At 38.1% G+C, this 19968-nt stretch overlaps 1 protein-coding gene across 1 annotated transcript in view; it reads right to left on the reverse strand.

Annotated features, from left to right (window-relative positions):
• Nucleotides 1-19968, reverse strand: part of LOC137613568 (MAM domain-containing glycosylphosphatidylinositol anchor protein 2-like) — a 156079-nt gene that overhangs the window by 73146 nt on the left and 62965 nt on the right. Inside the window, exons 4-6 of the mRNA XM_068342896.1 lie at nt 6302-6498; nt 1830-1962; nt 1431-1700 (exon numbers count right to left, since the gene is read on the reverse strand). Coding sequence (XP_068198997.1) covers nt 1431-1700; nt 1830-1962; nt 6302-6498 — 600 coding nt within the window. The remainder of the gene's footprint in view (nt 1-1430; nt 1701-1829; nt 1963-6301; nt 6499-19968) is intronic.

A 19968-nucleotide genomic window follows, 5' to 3' on the forward strand; every position in this document is an offset into this window, starting at 1 on the left:
TTAAGTAACTGACAAATCAATGCATGTGGATCCTGCATGTTGTTAATTCAAGAAGAATTCATATCCATCCTGTTTGAGGTTTATAAAGATGATGATATACAGCTTTAAATGTGGAATCGATGCAATTGTTTTCATGTTTATAAAGGGGTGGTGATTTTGATTATATTACTGCCAAGATACTATATGAGAAGCAATGTCAGCACCAAGCACATCAGAGAGAGTGTGATATTGACTGTGCTGATTGACTGCTGTGAGTGTGTTCTGACTTCTACTTCCCTTTGTCTCTTAAGTCTTCAACTATATGGGAACTATCACAATAAAAAAGAAAGGGTTTATCTGTCAACGGAGCCATTGAGGATTATTTGTTGATGCTTTGATTTTCATTCTAGGGAGAATATGGGAGCATAAATAAAGGCTTACAAAACAGGCGAGCGCAGACATGACCTGATGATGGAGCTGTGGCTTAATCTCTGAGACAAAAGGAGAAAACTTTGTAAGCCAAACTGCTAAAGTCAAATTCAAATGTGTCCCACTTGATGTTGGCTGGGAAAAGAAATTTACATTTGGATCATCCTGTAAAGGATGTTTCTTTTGCAAGGCACCCACTAATCAATGCATCATTTTATTCGCCTCTTAGAGGCTCATAGCGTGTGTTAGCATATTTTGTTATGTCAATGATGAAAACCTAGTTACACATCACTCTTAATCCTCAAGGTAGCAGTCAATTTATGTGGATGAGAACTGATTCCTTCATGCAGGCCGCACATCTATTAAAATCCTATAATCAAATAAAAAAATTTCTCCAATTGTCTTATTTATTATATGTTATGCATTTTTTTACATGATGTTATAGAAATTACATATACTGTATTTGTACAAAATGGATGTTTAGACTTTTTCAAATTATTTTCTTTCAAACTGTCCATAATATGACCTAGTGCTCATTTGATATCAATTGCTGATGGAAAGATTTGGTACACTTTGTGGTATAAGCATACATTAACTACAATTGCAGTAGTAATATTGCAATTAACTTTTTTGCAATGGTAATATTGAAAAAATCTACAACAAAACAAAACAAGGAAATTTATGCATATTTTCTAAACATATTTATCTAAACATGTCAATGCATTTCCCCTGTTTTTTGCAGCTGAGCAATCTAACTAACTGAGCTCTTGGTGATGTTTGTATTATTATGAAGTGTCATTATAAAATAAAAGGATATTTTTTGACTAAAAAATCTCATTCCAAAATAAAATGAACTCCAACACTCTCATCTTTAGAGAACAATATTTAGATTTTCATATATTTGACTTTTCAAATAGCTAACTTACTTTATAAATGTTATTATTTAATTCATATTATTATTTTTGAAATACTAAGTTATTTAAGGCTACATATGTCTTCATGTGTATGCGATATCTTCTCACCTCGCACTATGATGGTAGTGGATTTCTTGGCTGGGTTTCCCACATTGTTACTGGCCACACAGCTGTAGACCCCCGCCTCATCGGAGGTGATGGCTGGAAGCGTGAGCGTACCACCTTTCACTACACTCCTTTGTGGCAGGCTGTCATTACTGCTGATCCATGTGAGGGTGGGGGGAGGCTCTCCACCTGTGGTGATGCACACCAAGGACACTGTCTGGCCGGGATTCACCACAATAGGATCCTCGACAAGCAGCTTAATGGATGGGGAGGCTGTGGAGAATGAGCATTAGGAGTCACTGAAAAACTGCATGTATTCATTATCTTCCTTGTCTGTTTTTCATTCTTTAAGAACTCTTTATAGGTTAATGATCATGCAGAAAGCCAACAGTCTGAGCATACCTGTCTTATTGGTGAGTCTGAAGATAACACTGCGGTCTGGAATCCCACACACATTTCTGACAGAGGCAATGCAGCTGTAGTTGGCATAGTCCTGAGGGCGCAAGTTCTTCAGCTTCAAAATCTTCGTTTCCCCCTGCAGCTCAGACCAAACCAACACTGATATGCAAATGTGTGCAAAAGATATCAACATAATCTAGTCAAAGAAATGCACAAAAGTAAATACTGAGACAGAGCTAACAAAGGCCAATCTGGTCAGAAGAAAGGTTAGAGAAATTCATATGTATACAGAGTTAACAAAACCAAGGGTGAAAAAGGGAAGGTAGTTGAGTTCAAGAATGCCACCAGGAAAACAATATGCTGGTATTTCATTTAGGAAATTAATCTTTCATCTCATTCAATATCGAGTAGATTTTTTTTCTCCATCTCTACGGCCTGCAGTATTTTTACATTTAGCAATGTGGATAGGCTCTAAAGTGATACCGTCACGACCAAAAGATCATGATGAAAACATGAACATTGGTCTGAGTCCTGTCTGTGGGTGCAGAAGGGTGGGGGGGTGGGGACAGATGCAGACATGAGTCAGCCGAACGCCACACTAGTCAACATATTAGAACAATCATTCATATCTATCAAGAGCTTTCCTGTCCAATGACACACATGGATAGCTAAATAGTATTAGATTAGCCATGGAAACCATACTCCACTTTCTCTCTGTCACCTTATCTGCTCTGAATCAGATATGAAGATATAAAAATGGTGTGAAGTTTTCCTCACAGTAGTGAAGAGCAAGCAGTTTGGAACAAAAATACATGGTGAAAATGTAAGGGGCAGTGGATAGGATTAAAATAAGTGTTTATGTAAAGAATACTAAAGTACAAATGAGATTTTAGAAGTGGACTTGTGATTGCATGAAAAGGGGAGAAAAAAATGGTTATGATGTCTCATTTGTCTATTTGTCTTATTCAGATTGAATGCACATCTTTAGGAACACATGTGAAAAACAGGAGGGCAAAGGATAGAAGTCTTTTCATAGGAGTCTTTTCATGCTTGCTGGAGAAAAATGAGAGGGAAAAGAAATGGCTGAAGAAAATGGAACAAAATAGTGATAGAAAAGTGTTATAATTAACATGAGTGTGATGTGTGTCTCAGTGGGGGTGAAGAATATGTTTTTAAATGGCTATTTTAAAGGTTACCTTCTCAAGATTTCAACATGTTCAAAAAGAAAATTACACCACAAGGAAGCATTGAAGCATGTCAAATGCTATAAAGAGGTAAGAACTTAAGGGTTGTTTGAAATTATTCCATTATACCTATGAAATTTGTGTTATTCATTGGTAGTTTGTGGTAGATAATTGGAGAGAGAGGTAAAAGAGCATGTTAAATAAAGAACAGAGTACCCTCAATAAAAGCATAACCCTGGGCTTAATTATAAACCAGTTCTGACAAGCTGAAATGCCACCATTGCATTTCTACAGTATCAATGGGAGTATAACAAAGTTGAATGAAATGAAACTTCGGAATGAAGCTGGACTGACAAATAATGGAAGAAGAACTTAATTCATATATATGCCCCAACAAATCAAGGCCCAGCTGCAGCTGTACACAACGTGAACCTCTCGAATCAATGTCACTCAGTTATGACTTTGTGACTCAATTTTCTGAGTTTTAGGAAAGTTCAGATATATAGTAGAAAGAGATTGTCCGTAGCCATTCAGATGAGCAAATTACTTGGAGTTCAGTCAGGATTTATTTTGAGCTGTACACACAAAGCTAATCTCTGGGTTTGGGTTGCACTAAAATTTCCACATGCAATTAATGCTTTAATAGGGGCCAGGATGAAGGAGCGAGAAGGAGAAAAGAGGTATGATGAGTAGGATGGAGAAGGGAAAAGTGTCTAATGAGGCCCAATTGTGCAACTTCTTTATCCTCTGCCTACTCCATTAGTTCGCAGCAATCTTTCTTCATTTGCCCAAACATCACTTTCACTTCCTTTCTTTCCATTTCTCAGACCTCTTTTTCACCCCCACATGTCTTTATGCCTTTTTCACTTGTAGATTTCAATTCCCCCTAATGCCCAATTCAACATACAAATTGCATCCAGCTTGAGCAATTCAAAAACTACAATTGCCTTGCTTGTGACACAACAATCTCAATCAGGTCATTGTATGCTGCACAAAATCCTTCTTAGAACAAAACCCACACAATTTTCAAACTAAAGAAAATCCAACTTTCAGTATCTGACATTCCTCATTATGTCTTCTGCTGCAGTACCAGTTAAAAATTTGGACACTATTTCTATGTTTTCTTTCATTATTTTCAGCATTATAGAATGATGCTGAAGGCGTCAAACCATGATATGAAATTAATTCAGTTAAGTGTAAACTGTGCAAAAAATACATATACATACTGTATATAACCCTTCAAATAAAATGTGTGTTTCATTGGGATGGCATGCAGCATTTGTCATCCCATCAATCATCTTCATGACCCTGGGATGATTTTCCAGTAACATTAGAGTTACGATTTATGTTGACCAATTTTTTGGCTGAATTTGTTTCACATTGTTGTTCAATCTATCCCAAAAAATGTCAACAGGATTTGGTCAAGGAGGCTTATTCATTAGAGGCCTGTTGGTTAAATGACCATTTTATAACCTGTAAGCAGTAAGTCCAACTAAATGCAAATCGGATATGATGGTATGGCTGCTGGATGATCACAAATTTCCCTTTTCTGTGACGCAACAGCTGCATTAAAAAAAATCTTGCCTTATTAGAACAAATTGCAGATTTACACTGGTCTGCTGCCAATTCCTTGATATTCTTGGTTCAGGCTTCATTGGCCTTTTTTCCCAGCAATTTATTTGCAACCATTTGAGTACGACAGCCTGATTTACACAATCTCCTCTGAACGGTGCATGTTAAGTTGTGCCTTCTACTTGATCTCTTTGAGACTATTCATTTATCCATGTTGACTTTAATCTGAGGTGCTGTTAATTTTTTTTTATTTCTGAGGCTGATAAGTATTGATCTCATCTTCTGCTACAGAGGCAGGTCTTGGTCTTCCTTTGTTCTCCTCATGACAGCTAGTTTCATTAAAGCCTTTGGTGCTGAAATTCAAACTACTAGCGTTTTCTTCAATTTCATAGTGATTGGCTGCCTTCAAGTTTATGATGGACTATTGTTTTTCTTAACTGACTTGAATGATGTATAACCTCAAACACTTGAAAAGAATTTTACCATACAGGCTGAATCAAGTATATTCTTTTTCAATCATTAATTTTCTATACCCGCTTTTTCCGCCATCGCGGGTCGCAGAAGTATCTTCTTGTCTTAGTCAACTTGTCGTTTTTTTTTTTTTTGTATGGCACCAAATCACAACCAAAGTTATGTCAATGCACATTACAATTCAGAGCTAGGTCTAGTTTCTACATTATTATTCGATATTCAACAGTCACCCCATGAGTGAGCACATACTGATGGTTGTGAGAAAACACTGCCTTCACACAATAAGTAATGATGCCACATAAATTAACAAGAGAAGAAGAAATCCCACTAATTCACTTTTGATAAGGCGCACCTGTTCATTGAAAATATTCCAGGTGACTCCCTCGTAAAACTGTTAAGATAATATACATCAGATGACATCAAGGCAAACAGTGGCTACAACAAAGAATGTAAAACATGAAAATTACATCATGTTGTCTTCAAAAATTTTTATGAATTAAATGATTATTTTATTTATAGAAGATTTAGTTAGTTCACGTTTTCCAACTGACTGATGAATGAATGAATTTAAAATGATGAAACTGTGCATGGCCAAACCTTTCACTGGTACTGTTTGTTCAACCTCGTCAACAAAGCACAAATTGCTTTTTGTAAGGTCCAGTTGCACAGCAAGGGGTAGTGCTAGAGTTTGGGTGGGGTTAAAAAACAAGTGCCAACAAAAAACAATTCAATACAAACAAATGAATTGAAAGCCGTTATTTTTATGTTTCATAAAGGGAAATGAAATAGCAGTGTTTTGAGTATGAGCAATGTTGCCACTTTGTATCACTGTGGTCACAAAGTACATGTGACTCTTTCATTAGCTGACTTATAATATTAATATTCATTCTATGGCTTGTTTATCTTCGATTTGTCAAGCTTTTGTTAGGAAGTTGCTACCCTTTTCATGTGTCAAAACAGACAGACTAAAGTTATATTTTACGTAAATGTGGCATCTTTAAAGGCCTCACAGTCAAGGTTGAACACGATAGTCAAAATATTAAATTTAAAATGCCGTAACATTTATATTACTGTAACCTCTTGGATGTGAGGTGAAAAGTTTTCATGAAACTTTCTGAAAGTCTAGTGGATTGATTTGAACATCTTTGGATAACAGCTTAAAGCATTTGGCCTGAATAAAATAATAAACATGTTTGCATCTGCTGTTTTCTGATTTGTCCTATCCATATGATGTTGTCTCTGTCTTACCTGAGTGAAAAACGGCTCATAGATCTCTACGCCCTTGTCTGAACCTTGAGTCAGGACCTCTCTCCCGCGATGCCAGCTGTAGCGGATGGGCGGGTTGGAATTTGCCACACAGCGCAAAAACACAGTCCTTTCATAGTAAAACTGCTCCTTAGCTTCTCCTATACTCTGGTGCACTGTCACCACTGGGTCATCAAGGTCTGTGAGTGGAAACACAAGAAGAGAGGGATGAGGCATCAATAAACACCTCCACCACCTGTTGAAATCTCAATCGGTCACCATAGGTTACACAAACATATACAGTATATAGTATATTTACATAGCTTTGGCAGCAGTGATAAACAAAAAAACCCCAACACAAATATAAGCGCTAATGATTATCTTCCTTGTAGTTTAAGATCAGACCAAAAAGGTCAGAATTAGCATTGTATCGGGAGAGCCAGAGACCAGCTTGCAGACAAGGGTCGATTAAAGGAGGTGAGAAGCCCCCAGTTTGAACTACTTAAGTCAACAGAATGCAGCTCAAGGGTACATTGATTACCCAGTCAATGAGGGAGTCACTATGTGTTTCATGACGCAGTCCATTGGAGCAACAAACACCATGTGTGTGCACAAAGTGATGTTTGATATCTGTGACTTCATAGAATAATGTTTGGCTGGCCTCTGCTCTGACTTACCCACTGTGTGATTGGACATATCTGTTAGTCTCCCCCATTTCTCAGCATATCAGAGGGAAGTTTTGCCCCAATGCTATACAGCTGGTTATTTAAAAAAAGCGCTTGTGGCTGATTAAATGGATTCAAAGTTAATCATCTTACCCAGCTATCACATTAAGCCTTGGCAAATGATGTTCATCATAGCTGTGGTTTCTTTTAGCATGCTAATACTCATCTTGTAGATTATGTCCATTTGCACGCTCAAAGAATGTGGGGTGCTAGCTTTTTCTCTTTCATCTCCATGCGAGATGCAATCAAAGCAAAAAAGGCAATTTAAGGGAGAGGATGAGAGAAGCTAATGAAAGTTATCCCTAAGTGATAAAGGCTGACCTTTTACATATGACTGGTAAGTTATTGAGGGTATTCATGAATGAGCTAGTGCATAAATGACTGAGCAGCAAGGTGGATGATTGAGTGATGTAGAGAGACAGTGTGTGAGAGATTGCAGCTTAGAGAAAATGAGATTCCAAAAAAAACAACAACAAAAAAAACCCAATGAAAAATTATCCATGCCAATAGGTATTACAAACAGACAAATACGTCTCTTTTAATTTAATAGTGTTTGTTCTCCTCTGGATTGGTTGAGGGTCAGGTTCTAATTAAGGTTCCTGTGCACCCCAATGGACAGCATTCCTTGACGCAACAGTAAGAGAATGCTGATTCTTCAGTTTTATTAAAGACATGTTCTGCCCCACAATCCCTTAATCAAAATCTGGCAGCGATCAATACTTCATCCAGGATCAATTACAGTGTCTCAGGTAAGAGCAATTACCTTTGGGGGGGTTGAGGGAGGGGCTGACAATGCTTCACAGAAGACAGAGCAACTGCTGTGCCATTTTAGAGGGAAAGATTGCTCAAAGTAAATACACTGATTCGTTATAGAGAGAAGGAGGAGAGCATGAATCCTACTTCCTACATCTGACTCAACCCAGCATCCTGCTACTCTCTTTCCTGCTTCAACCAACCAATTTACTAACAGTGGCAGGAATGGAGTGATTCATTGACAGCCCTATCTACCTTGAAATAACATGTGTCTTTGAACGCTGTACCTGATAGGAGGTTGTCTTGGGGTTTTTTTTTTCTGTGGTGTGAAGACTGTGATGGTGTGTTTCTGAATGTTTATGCATTAGGTAAGGAGTGGTTGGGGCTATTAATAGGGCTGAAATGATATGCAGAGAGGAAGTGTATGCTCGGAGCGCAGAGAGATAAATATGGAAATATGGAAATGTACGCACTGGATTAAAATTTGATGAATTTCAAACAAAATTCCACCTCCACCATTAGTCTCTCTCCCATAAGGTTGCTGTGCATGTGCATGTGCACGTGTGTGCATGCATGTCACTCTTGTGCAATTAGCTTCGAATTCACGCTTGACTGATTGTGAAGCTTAAATCCCTGAGCCCCAAGGAAAACTGCAGTGTACAGGACGTCTGTTCCAGAGTTGTTAGGGTTTGTAATTGCAGGTTTATGGGTTCACAGGCCGGTAAATCTGCCCATGTACAGCTAAACGCTCCAGTGAGCTAACTTTAGCATCTCTGCTCCTCACTCCCACCAACCATGACAAGTCTGAATGATCAGGGTTTTGCTGATATCAAGATGCACGGGTGGAGTGTCATGACACACAAATGTGCAAATGCCAGATTCATTGCATTTTTGAGTCAGAGGAAGTAGCAAAAATAAAAAGGTGAAACATTTAGTTCATTGTCAAGATACTAGTCTTAGGGATGTTGTATCCTGCTTTATAGGCCTACCAAAACATTTGTTGGACAAATGAGTGGTCTTAATGAAAGAGAAGATGAAGATAAAGATTGTGCTTCATTATCATTTCAAGCCTGAGTTAATTCCTTTCATGTCCCCCCAGGCCCCGCCCCTAAGAAACAACAGAAATAAAAACCCTCGTACAGTGTGTTACCACTCTCCCCCTACCCACACACAAGTCAACCACTGCCCCACACACCAGCATCAAAGTAAAAGCTCACACACACCTTTTTCTGTCTCCCTAGTGTTAATTTCATGAAAGCATTCTCCTTTTTTTTTTTGGCTTGTCTTTGATGTCATTCACTCTCTGGATCACTCTTGCATGATCTGCTGAAATCACCAGGAAAGTAAACAACCAACATGCTTCCCAGGAAGTCAACCATGAGTAATAGAGAACTTTGTGATTAATTTATACCAATCAGTGTCCCAACTCGATTAGCAGCGGGAGTCACTGACCTGACCTAAATGGCATTAGTGAAACATTTGTAACGTAACATCTTACATGAGTAAAATAACAAAGATCCCTGTTGTGTCAGATAAGCACTTTGCTTTTTATTGCACGAAGGGACAGCATGTGACAGCAGAGGAGAGAGAAGGTGCAGTGGTGGGAGAGACAGGGACTAATTTGTTGATATACAGATGCAGGGTTAATGAGGTGATAATACTATATGGCAGCTGTCTCTTGCACTTTTTCAAAATAAAGGCAACATGCTCTGTAGCAGATTTTTCTGTGGAGATATGGGCACAATGCACAAGCGATTAGAGAAGTTATTACTTGGCAGCGTGCCTCGCAAAGGACCTCACCTTCAAGCTTTTTGTAGAAACTGGAGTTAAAAAGCTAAACCTAAAAAAATGTTAAAACTTCCTCCATAAATAGGAAATAATGGTGGTGAATTATTCGAGGCATTCCTTTACTAGAAATGTATATCAAAGGCATCTGCTCGTGCAGATAGTGGAGAATATAGTGAAGGAGCGCAATTCTGTAAAAGCATCATTGGTAGCCTTTTTTAAATAAAAGCTGTAGATAAAAGACATTTAGATAATGGGCAGTGGGGATATAATATGAGATACAAGGTCTGAGATATTTGCACTGCTTATGCATTATGCATGTGGAACTGATGTATTGTAAGATGCCCTAAAATTGCTAACAACATGCAGCATCACTACACTATGTGTAAACACACTACATCAAATAAGACAGCACAAATAATACATGATATAGATATAATACCGAATGGTGTGCTTCGATGCATTTCATTTATGTGGGTCAAAAGGTTAATAAGTTACGTTGGTGATATATGACTTGTATCTCATGTGGGAGCCTCTGATGGAATATGTGAATCCAGCATGTAATTTACTGTCAAAACATTTCCTATCCCTTCATTCCTCAAATCCCAGGCAGCAGTGACCTCTATCTCATGGTTTTATGCCACAACAACTAGCTTCTGCTAGCTGCATCTATTTGTTGTCTTCTCTTGTTTCACACTAAAGTGTGATTGTAGTGGTGGATCGATGTTTTTGGAATGCAGGTGAGGGCATGATGCATCAATTTTTGCAATGGGTCCACTGTGACAGTGGCGTCTGTGTAACACAGATATCTCAGTAAACCGAATGCCATTCTCAGAGACATGAGATATGAGCTGGAGCAGCTTCATGTGCTGTCAAGAGAATAAAAGGACAGGCAAGCATACAAGGTGTGTGATATCTGCATGTGGCAGGATCTCACGCATACCTTTATATTGAGAAACAGGTAAACTGATTAGACAGATCATAAAAAAGGAAAGATAAATCAGCATAAAATTAAAATGGTAATAGAATAGTGTTAGAATGAAAACTCCAGCAATGGTAAACAGCATGCATGGACAATTTCTAAGGCAGGAACAGGAGCTTCCTGGATGCAGCTATTTGCTCTGGGAACCTCATGGTAACAACGACACTGTGGGAAGACATTAATTCCAGCAGTGAAACAGTCCCATACTAGCTGTTATTTTAACAGGCTGTTCCTCTAACCTCAAAACAGAGGAAGGGAGGAGCATGGAGCAGGAAAGGATCCATTCAATATTCATGTAGAATACACTTTGACATTGTATAGTATAGAATTTTGTGAAAATAACTGAACAAATTTTCATTATAAGGGGTGGACCAGGAGAAACAAACGTGTCTTGTCTAAGATTCCTTGACCTTTTCTCAGTTTTGTGCTCTACTGCGTCATTTTAGGTTTTGGTGTGTGGTAAGATAAGCCTCCTGATGCTGTAGCTTCACATCCATCAAAATGAGTTGATAACAGTGTTGAGGTTCTCATGTAAGTCTTGGCAGAAAAGAAACATCTAGAACTGTAATAGTATGATGGTCTTTCACAACTACATGTTGCCAACATTTGTTTTCTCTATGAGTTTCCACAGTGCAGCTTCTCTTTCTATGTAGTTTACTGAAAAATTATTCTCTCCCCAGCCTGACAATGAAATCTGATTAGCAATCTTGCATGATTTGATTTGGCATATGCTTCCTGGAACCATTGCTATCTACTTAAGTTTGGAAATAGCAATTAAATTTGTGCTGGTTCATACAACCCCAATGGTGCAACCTGGGGTTTAGTATTTCACTGAGGAACACTTGGACATGTGGATGGGGGAGCAGAAGCGAAACTGCCAAATATTCATTCCACCTCTGCCATATCTAGTAGAAAACACATTTTAATTTCTTGTGATTTTAACAAAATTATGGAATTCATCTGCTAATGACAGCAGATGAATTCCCTAATTTTATAATGTATCTGCCTATGACAGCGGCCAGGGATGTAGCTCAGTGGTAGCGCAAATGCTTCACATTTATGCTGCCCCAGGGTTCCATCCCCGGCATCTGCAGCTCTACAGGGGCCCCAAGTCAGCGTTGACTGTAGGTCGGTCCCAAGTCCGTCAGGAAGGGCATCCAGTGTAAAAAACTGGATGCCCTAAATATAAGCGTTCATCTAAAATGGAAAAAGGATGAGATGCTGTCGAGACCTCTAACGGGACAAGCCATAAGGAAGTTTTATCTGCTATTTCGCTCAATAGAGGTTACATCAATCAAACCATAGTGAATATCCAAATTTTTGTGTCACATTAATAAATAATTGCAGGGTTTTTTTTATATGAGGCAGCTGCATGAATGTGAATCTTTGAGGATGGGATTTAATCAATGATGTAGTCTCTAAGGGTGGAAACAAGTGGTTTAATACTTTGTAACGGGGCATACCTTTTAATCCCTGTGTTTTATGTAGGTTAATGTTCTGTCTCAGCCAGAAACACAGTAACAGGGAGTCAAGGCAAGTTGGGCTAAGGTTTGTAAAGGGCAACTCAACACCCCTGCCATGGCATGCTGTTTGGAATGCTGGCGTGCTGCAGTAACAAGCCCTGAATTATTCATTAAGCATTTCCACATCCCTGCTTTAACTTGAATATAAATTTCTACTGAGAAGGTTGGATGATGCTCATTTGGTCTCTTCCTCTGTAAAATCTTCTTTACTTGACTTGGTGGTACTACTCAAATACACTCTCTGTCTATCTCTCTTTCCACTTTCTTCTTATTCTCTCTCTCTCTCTCTCTCTCTCTCTCTCTCTCTCTCTCTCTCTCTCTCTCTCTCTGTCTCTCTCTCTGAATGAGTCAGTGGAATAATAGTGAACGATATAATGAATAGTGAACGACATGATGATATTTTCTGGACTGTAATTTATAGTAAAGTGGGCCTCAAGCTACTAGTTGTTAATGCTTAAACAACAAAAATGATTAAAATAATATACGGAATGGATATACAAAAGCTTTTTAAAATTTTTTTGCTATAAACAAACCCCCAGATCTTAAGTATGGGTTTGAAATGAATCATTTTCCCTTGAAGTCAAAATTATGCAAATAGATGATATTAAAGCTTAGAGTAGATGGTGTTTCCCTCTAACCAGATGAAGTCAGTATGTTGCTGTAAGAGCTATAAATATGCTGGATACTGCTGCCCACTTACACACAACTACACCTCCATCTTCCTCATCTTCCCCTAATAGAGCTTTTCTATTGAAGCCATTTTTGAAATAACATTGTGTGTTTGTAGGTGCAAGACCAAAGTGTGTGTGTGTGTGTGTGTGTGTGTGTGTGTGTGTGTGTGTGTGTGTGTGTGTGTGTGTGTGTGTGTTTGTGTGTGTGTGTGTGTGTGTGTGTTGGTGTGTGTGATTGAGCGTGAGTTTGTACTGATGTACACATGGACAGTGTGTGCTAATAAATGGAAGGGCAGATGTCAGCAGCCTAACAGCAGGGCCTGCAACCTCACACCTCCTCCCATTGATGGAGATGAGGAAATAATGAGGCTCAATGCTGCCTTGTGTTTGTGCTTGCCTGTGTATTAGAGGTTGGGGAGGAATGAATCTCTTCTTCATCCCTTCTGTTAGACAGTGGCGTCTGTCTCACTCCATCTCCTCTAACATTCATCTCCCCAGAAAACAGTCTGCAGAGCACTGATCTAAACAACACCTAGAAAGCCATCATTCGTGTTGGAGGCAAAGTGCCAGTGACATGATGAAGTCCTTCTCCAGTTTTAGTCTAATGGCCATCTCCTCTCTTTGGTCTGTGCAAAGTGCAGCCAATAATGGTGGGAAATGTGAAATGGGTTCTAATGTCATTGTCTTATTTTTACACCAAAACTGATTGTTAAAACTTTATCAGTATAGTTTAATCACACCATTTTGATAGTGTTTGGAGTTCACTGCAATGTCTGTAAAAGGATGTGTTGAGTATCAAAGCAACTCTTGTGTTCTTTTATCTGACAAAATGTCTTTTATTATTAAGTAAATTCCAGATCATTATGTTAAATTAAAATGCTTTCCTTGTTAGCAAGATTCACAATTATTTACATTATAGACTGAGTTCACCTTGTATTATATCCACATTCAAATATTAGGAAACCAAAGACATTGACAGAGGAAGCATAGAATAGAAAAAATGAGAATGAGTGAGAGTGATTTAGCAAGTAGGAAGACATCAGCTTCCAGTCATTGATGAAATTAAAGATTAAAACACAGATGTTGTGCAGGCAAGTCAGCAAACAACAATTTAATTTCGCTGTCCTTGGAATTTTCTTTCTGTATCCCACAAACCAGAGCTCTGCATGATATTTGCATAACATAATATTCCTCAACTTCAGACTATCTCAGCAGATCGTTGCATACCGGTTTGCTTGTCAAATTTTCATAAGTGAGCAGAGGTCAAGAGCAATAACTCCACTGTGCTAAATGTACGGGACACTGCTGCCTATACAGTATATACTGCATATAATTGTTAGCTATTCTATTCTCTTTTGCCCTAAGAGAAAATGAAAACCAGATAAGAATGAAATCCGGCACAAGATGATCACATTAGCATACAAAAAAGCAAACACGCTGTGGTACGTTTTAAGTTCCTGATGGGGAGCAAAACAGTGAGAAGAGATGAGGTTGACTTTACTCTTCTGATTAAAGACCCCTCTCTAAAGGAAGTCCTTGAAAGAGTAATGGGCAGTCATGAACTAACTTTCTGCCATTAAACAACCAACAAACATTTACATAATATATACATAATGTGCTGATTCATTTTGTCCTGATGCAAACAAGGCTCAGATAGCCAACTGTGTCTGTATCTCACCATGGTCATTTACATCCAACAGCGATTAATCTGCTGCACATGTCAGTCTACAACATTAACATTATCTCGTGTATATAATTCTGTGACACATCATGTTGTATTGCAGAGATACAAACATAAGTTTACTCAGCCTTCTTGACATACGGCTGTGTTTTTTAAACCCACCTTTATGGTGAAGAGTCCATGTCAGATGATTAACTGAATTCAGTTTTAATTAGTGTAAGGCTCATAGACAGTATATGATGTAGGATTTATTTTACAACCATTACCATTAACCAAGGAGCATTAATCATTTTAGAAACTCCTTCGTTGAACAGCAATGTGATATTTTCTGAAACTGAATATGCACCTGGGTTAATCATAAGATGAATTTCTTTTCATATACAGCAGAGCTGTAGTGTCAGTAAAACTCCGTTTATAAAAAATACAAAAAACAAGACTAAATCCATAAGAATTAATTAACTGTGGCGGTGCAATTATCTCTGTAATGCGAGCAAATGGCCCATGTGTTTGCCATGGGTTCTAAATTTACCCATGGTCCTTGGATGTCTTCCATGGAATCTCTCTTCTACATGTCATATTTTTACCATTCAAACTTATGGTTGCCTGTAAGATACAAAAATACAAGAAGAGTAGTGTTTTTCATTTTCATGTCCACATCAAACTTTAAGCATGCAGACTTCTTTCTTGGGAGATGGTTGTGAGCTGAATGAGCTCAGCTGGAACATTTAAAAAAAAACCCACAACCACAAACTTAAAAGATTGAAACAACTAGAATAAGTACTAGAATAAGTAATATCTCGAATAACTGAACATGTCTGCTTTATTCCACTGGTCAATAGGCTTCACCTAGTTGACCATCCCACACACTTCTCTCTGCCTTTTCCCTCAACGTATTACCTGGAGTAGAACGAGCTTCTTAATGGTAAAGTGCAAATAGCTGGAAAGAAGGCATGCAGTAATTAATAAGTAGTACAAGCTCAAATTTTGATTTTATCACCCTGCATTGTGTCTCTGTAAGTACATGTTTCCTCCACAACCTTTTGGCTTCTCTTGTTCTGTGCACACATTTACTCAAGCAACCTGCAGCAGGGCAGAACAAATTGGACAACTGATGAGATAGGAAGCACAAGTTCTACTGATCGACCGAGCAGAGCAAAGCCAACATGGACATTAAACAAACACTGCCAACTCTTCTTAGGTCTCTGAGCCCCTTCATGAACTTCATCAATGGAAAGCAAACATAATACAGACACACTTCTTAAAATCACCCTCAGAGCACACGCTGCTGCACAGCGTCATACAGCCGAGAAGGCTCATGCCAAGACAAGTTAAGCCTTTGACATGTGTGTGAGTCACGACCTCAATGGTGGGGTGTGTTGCATACGTATGTGCTTGAACCTTATGTGCAACCTCTATTTTTGTTTCGTCTCCCACACACAGTGACACTGACACACATTCACACATGGAGAATCAAGACAAATGCAGCTGTTGTTAAAGAAAAAAAAAACAATCTAAAAATGATTGAGGCTCAGACTCTTGCCTATGTGCAGACAAACACATAACAGTATCTTCATTAAAATTCTCTTGTTCTTGTTCCCTCCAGCAGTGTGGAGTGAGGGCTGCACAACTCCTTCATGAGATAACACAGAGAAAGAAAACTATTGTCTTATCCTAATCCTTCTTTTGAAGAAATGCAGTGTTTCTCTAAGCTTCAGCAAAATGATATCCACAGTCCAATGTCCTTTTTACAATAATCACAATAATTACAATAATAATTAAGACCTCACTAATTCACTGCTACTGACCACTGGCACTGGATGACCAGACAGACAATATTAATATCATATTAATAATGATTAGCACATACAAAATAAGAACAAATTGGTTTTTTAAAATCTTTTTTTACTTCTGAGTTCTTTTTTCCTGCTTTCCCCATTACTGCCGACTGGTTTTGTATGCTGATTAATTACGATTTAAAGTGTTTACAGTGGGGTTTTTTTATTTATTTTTTATCATACAGAGGTTTAAGGCTGAGAAAAATGTTTGAAATTTGTCCTTCAACTGAAATTATTCTGCTTTTTTTCCCACTATAATTTGACATTGTTTATCTATTGTAAGTTAATTAGTCAGTGAAATAATTGGTCTGTGACAAACATGTCAATTCAACTATTTTTCTGTGATTACATGATTTTTTCCCCCACAAAATATTAGAATATTGGGAGGAAAACGACAATCACACAATTTCAGAAACCTTAGTCCTAGGTTTTCTAATTTTCTCTAACTTTAATTTCAGAGATAATAGCATTTTTCGAAACTCAAAGAAGCTGTGAAATCTCAGAAGATGTGCAAATAAGAAACAAAACCTTCATCGCTAAATGACTTATTTTTTTAGATTTACAAAATCACTCAGTGAAAATTTTGACCATTCATGTCATACTTTGTGTGTGTTTCTGTTTTAAGGCAAAGCACAAAGCCAAGTGTATAAATAAATAAATTAACGGCAACCTTCACAGCACATTAATGCAAAATTTATAGCAGTAATTTGCCGTGTACATCAAAAACCCAGACTATTGATTTGTGCACCAATTTTAACCAGATATTGTACGTAGAAATGTAGTGACAATCTTTACTGAATGTCACCACATGGCTGTTTTCTTTGGTTTATGAACCTTTTCTTCGTGTCATCTCCGTACCAGATTTCTCTGAGATTGGCTTTCATTGTCCTGATGATGGTCAAATAACAATATGCAATAAGCTGCCCCTGCAGAACTTTGAAACTCTCCTCAATCAGTCACTCAATGAAACATTAGATGCTGCAGCAAAATTAATGCAGCCGAAATTAAATGGAAACACTGAAAAGACTCCCCTATAGGAAAAAGAAGTGAGCCACTTAAGTTCAAAATCGATCAGTGTAGGACTTGGGCAAGGTTCTTTATTAACTTTGCAGAGGACATTCCCTGTGGACTAAGTGCCGACAAACACAACTGATGTGTCAGCAGGTATAAAATGTGCTTAGATGGACTTCTGAGCTTTGTAAATATGTTACCTTTGAGCCGGCTATAGTGTTCCTCTGGGCTGCAGAGGTCAGTTATTGCCATAAATTATCTCTTCCTGTTTTCTGATCTGCTGCTCACAGTCAACTCTACTGAAACCTTCGCTGTCTATCTCTCTGCCCTCATGTAGCCTGTCTTACATCCTTAATTTAATTTCCTTGACAGATAAAAATAAAGTGTATAACAAATCATCATTATACATTAAAGCCTTTTAGACTCACCAGCAGGCACTGGATAATAACATGACACACCACCGAACCTGAGAGCTCCAATTTATTGCTGAGTTTATTCTGAATTCAAAGAAACAACAGCTCTATCTCATTTTAGATGAGTGTTTTGCAAGTTTTTAGCTGTCACACTTAATACTAATGCTGTACTGAAATTAAAATATTATTAGTAAGGTTTCACTCCCGGGTTCTAACAATGTTGAAATTACGTGAAACTGTGTGGCACTCAGTGGTCTCAGAAGAAAACATAAGAGGAGACTAGACAGATGAGTCAGGCTCTTTAATGGAACACATCCTGGTTACCTGCTCCTGGCTAAGCAGAGTATCTTCCTAGGGGCACAGTGCTGCAGTTCATTTGAACCATCACTACTATTTGTTCTTCTTTCAGTGATATTAACAGAGACACATATGCAGAGACTAAAATGCAAGGCATTATGTTGAACGTTCAGCTTCAAAACAGAAATGTTGATACTACATTAAAACTCATAATTCCAAACCACTATAAATAGCATTTACTGCAGAGGTCCATGAATTAAAGTCACTCAAGGGAACAACTATAGTGTTGCTCAGGGAGGAATGATGCTGAATGTGCAATAACACAATTCTAATTAATGAACAATACATGTACTGTTTACCTGACTAAAAGGGCATCATGTGTGTATTGAGAACATACATTTCACTACTACTGCAGTGTTTTGTATCATTATCAGTAGACTTGCTGATAGATTGTTTGTTTGCATGTGTGTGTGTGTGTGTGTGTGTGTGTGTGTGTGTGTGCGTGTGTGTGTGTGGGGATGTCAACGCATCAAACCAAACTGTAGTCTTGCCCGTTGTTTACTTTTCTGATATAACATTAGACTTTGTTGATGTCATCAACAGATTGAGTAAGTACAGTATCTTAGTTGGAACATCTATTTCTGGGCCACAGTATTACGGGAAAAAGGGTGAACAAATTAAAGTAGTGAGTAATCACCAGGTGGTGGAGAATTAAGTGCTTGAAGTAATTAAAATGGTTGAATAAGGAGCTCCTCCAACACACCAGGACACAAAGAGCTGAAGAATTTTCCTAACATAGGAGTCAAACAGAGTCAATCTGCAGTTTGAGCATTCATCATCCAGCTGTTCACAGAAGGGGCAATCAGTACCCTGGAAATCAATTGCTTTCACTCCACAAACAGTCCCTTTATATATAAAGAGGTTTGGTGTTGCTGGATCTGTAGTGAGGACAACAGAGAGATGGTTGTCTCATGGTTTTCAAAGCCAACTTCTCCCATCCTAGCAAAACAAACAATATCATATCAAACCATATTCTCCTCCATGGCAATGATGGCTTCATTTAAGTCTTTTGAGAGCTTCTAGCCTTGCCGGTATAGTCAACAAATCAAACCAGTTTCTTAGTGAGTGGGAGAGGGTCGTTGTAATCCATGGTTCTCCAGCATTGAGGTGAAGTTGTGCCATTGATATCTTTGTAGCAGCCTCAGCCTTTCAGAGGTCTTGAAAAGTGCATTATGTTTGTCCTACATTGAATAAATGAACTCCCTTTTCACATCAGGCTAGCTTTCCTACGCAACATTCCAGTGTTTTTTATCTGCTTTTTCTTGCGTTACCCCAGTCTGTATTTAAGGGACAGGTTATATTTATTTATTTTCTTTTTATGTTTGTTGATCATCCACTAGGCCAGTATCAGAAACCTGATGACCAGTTTTTATTTGAGCAAATATGGCACTTAATTATTATTTGCTACATGCATCCACATAATTAGTCTGGGGTTGGGCAAAGATTTTCACATTGATTTTACATAAATACACATTTAAAAAAAATCTATGGTTTTATGTGTATTAACACCATGGGCTTTAGGCATTTAAAAAAAAAATTATTTGATGCTGTGACTTGGAGATCTATAAATTCTTATCTTTTTTATAATAGTGTTTTCAGAGTATTACGCTAGAAACCAAAATATCCTTACTACAATAATTTCATACATTCAAACATTAATTTAATTACAATAATCAAAGAAAAGAGTACATGTAAATCAATGTATAACATAAATGTCCTCAAATTGTCAGAAACACATTCAGGACAGATGCCGTCCAATTATTCACAAGTCTGTCTCTGGTGTGTTATCTGGCTTCACTTCCATGACTGCTACTGTAGCTCTGTAGAGCAGCCAAGGTGAAATGGTGCACAGAGAAAACAAGGCTTTGATGGTCAGTTCCTGATACACATCCAGCCTTTGCTCTGCTGCCCTACTAGGTCGTCCACAAGCTTTC

Source organism: Antennarius striatus, chromosome 19 (genome assembly GCF_040054535.1).
Source record: "Antennarius striatus isolate MH-2024 chromosome 19, ASM4005453v1, whole genome shotgun sequence".
NCBI classification, from domain to species: domain Eukaryota; kingdom Metazoa; phylum Chordata; class Actinopteri; order Lophiiformes; family Antennariidae; genus Antennarius; species Antennarius striatus.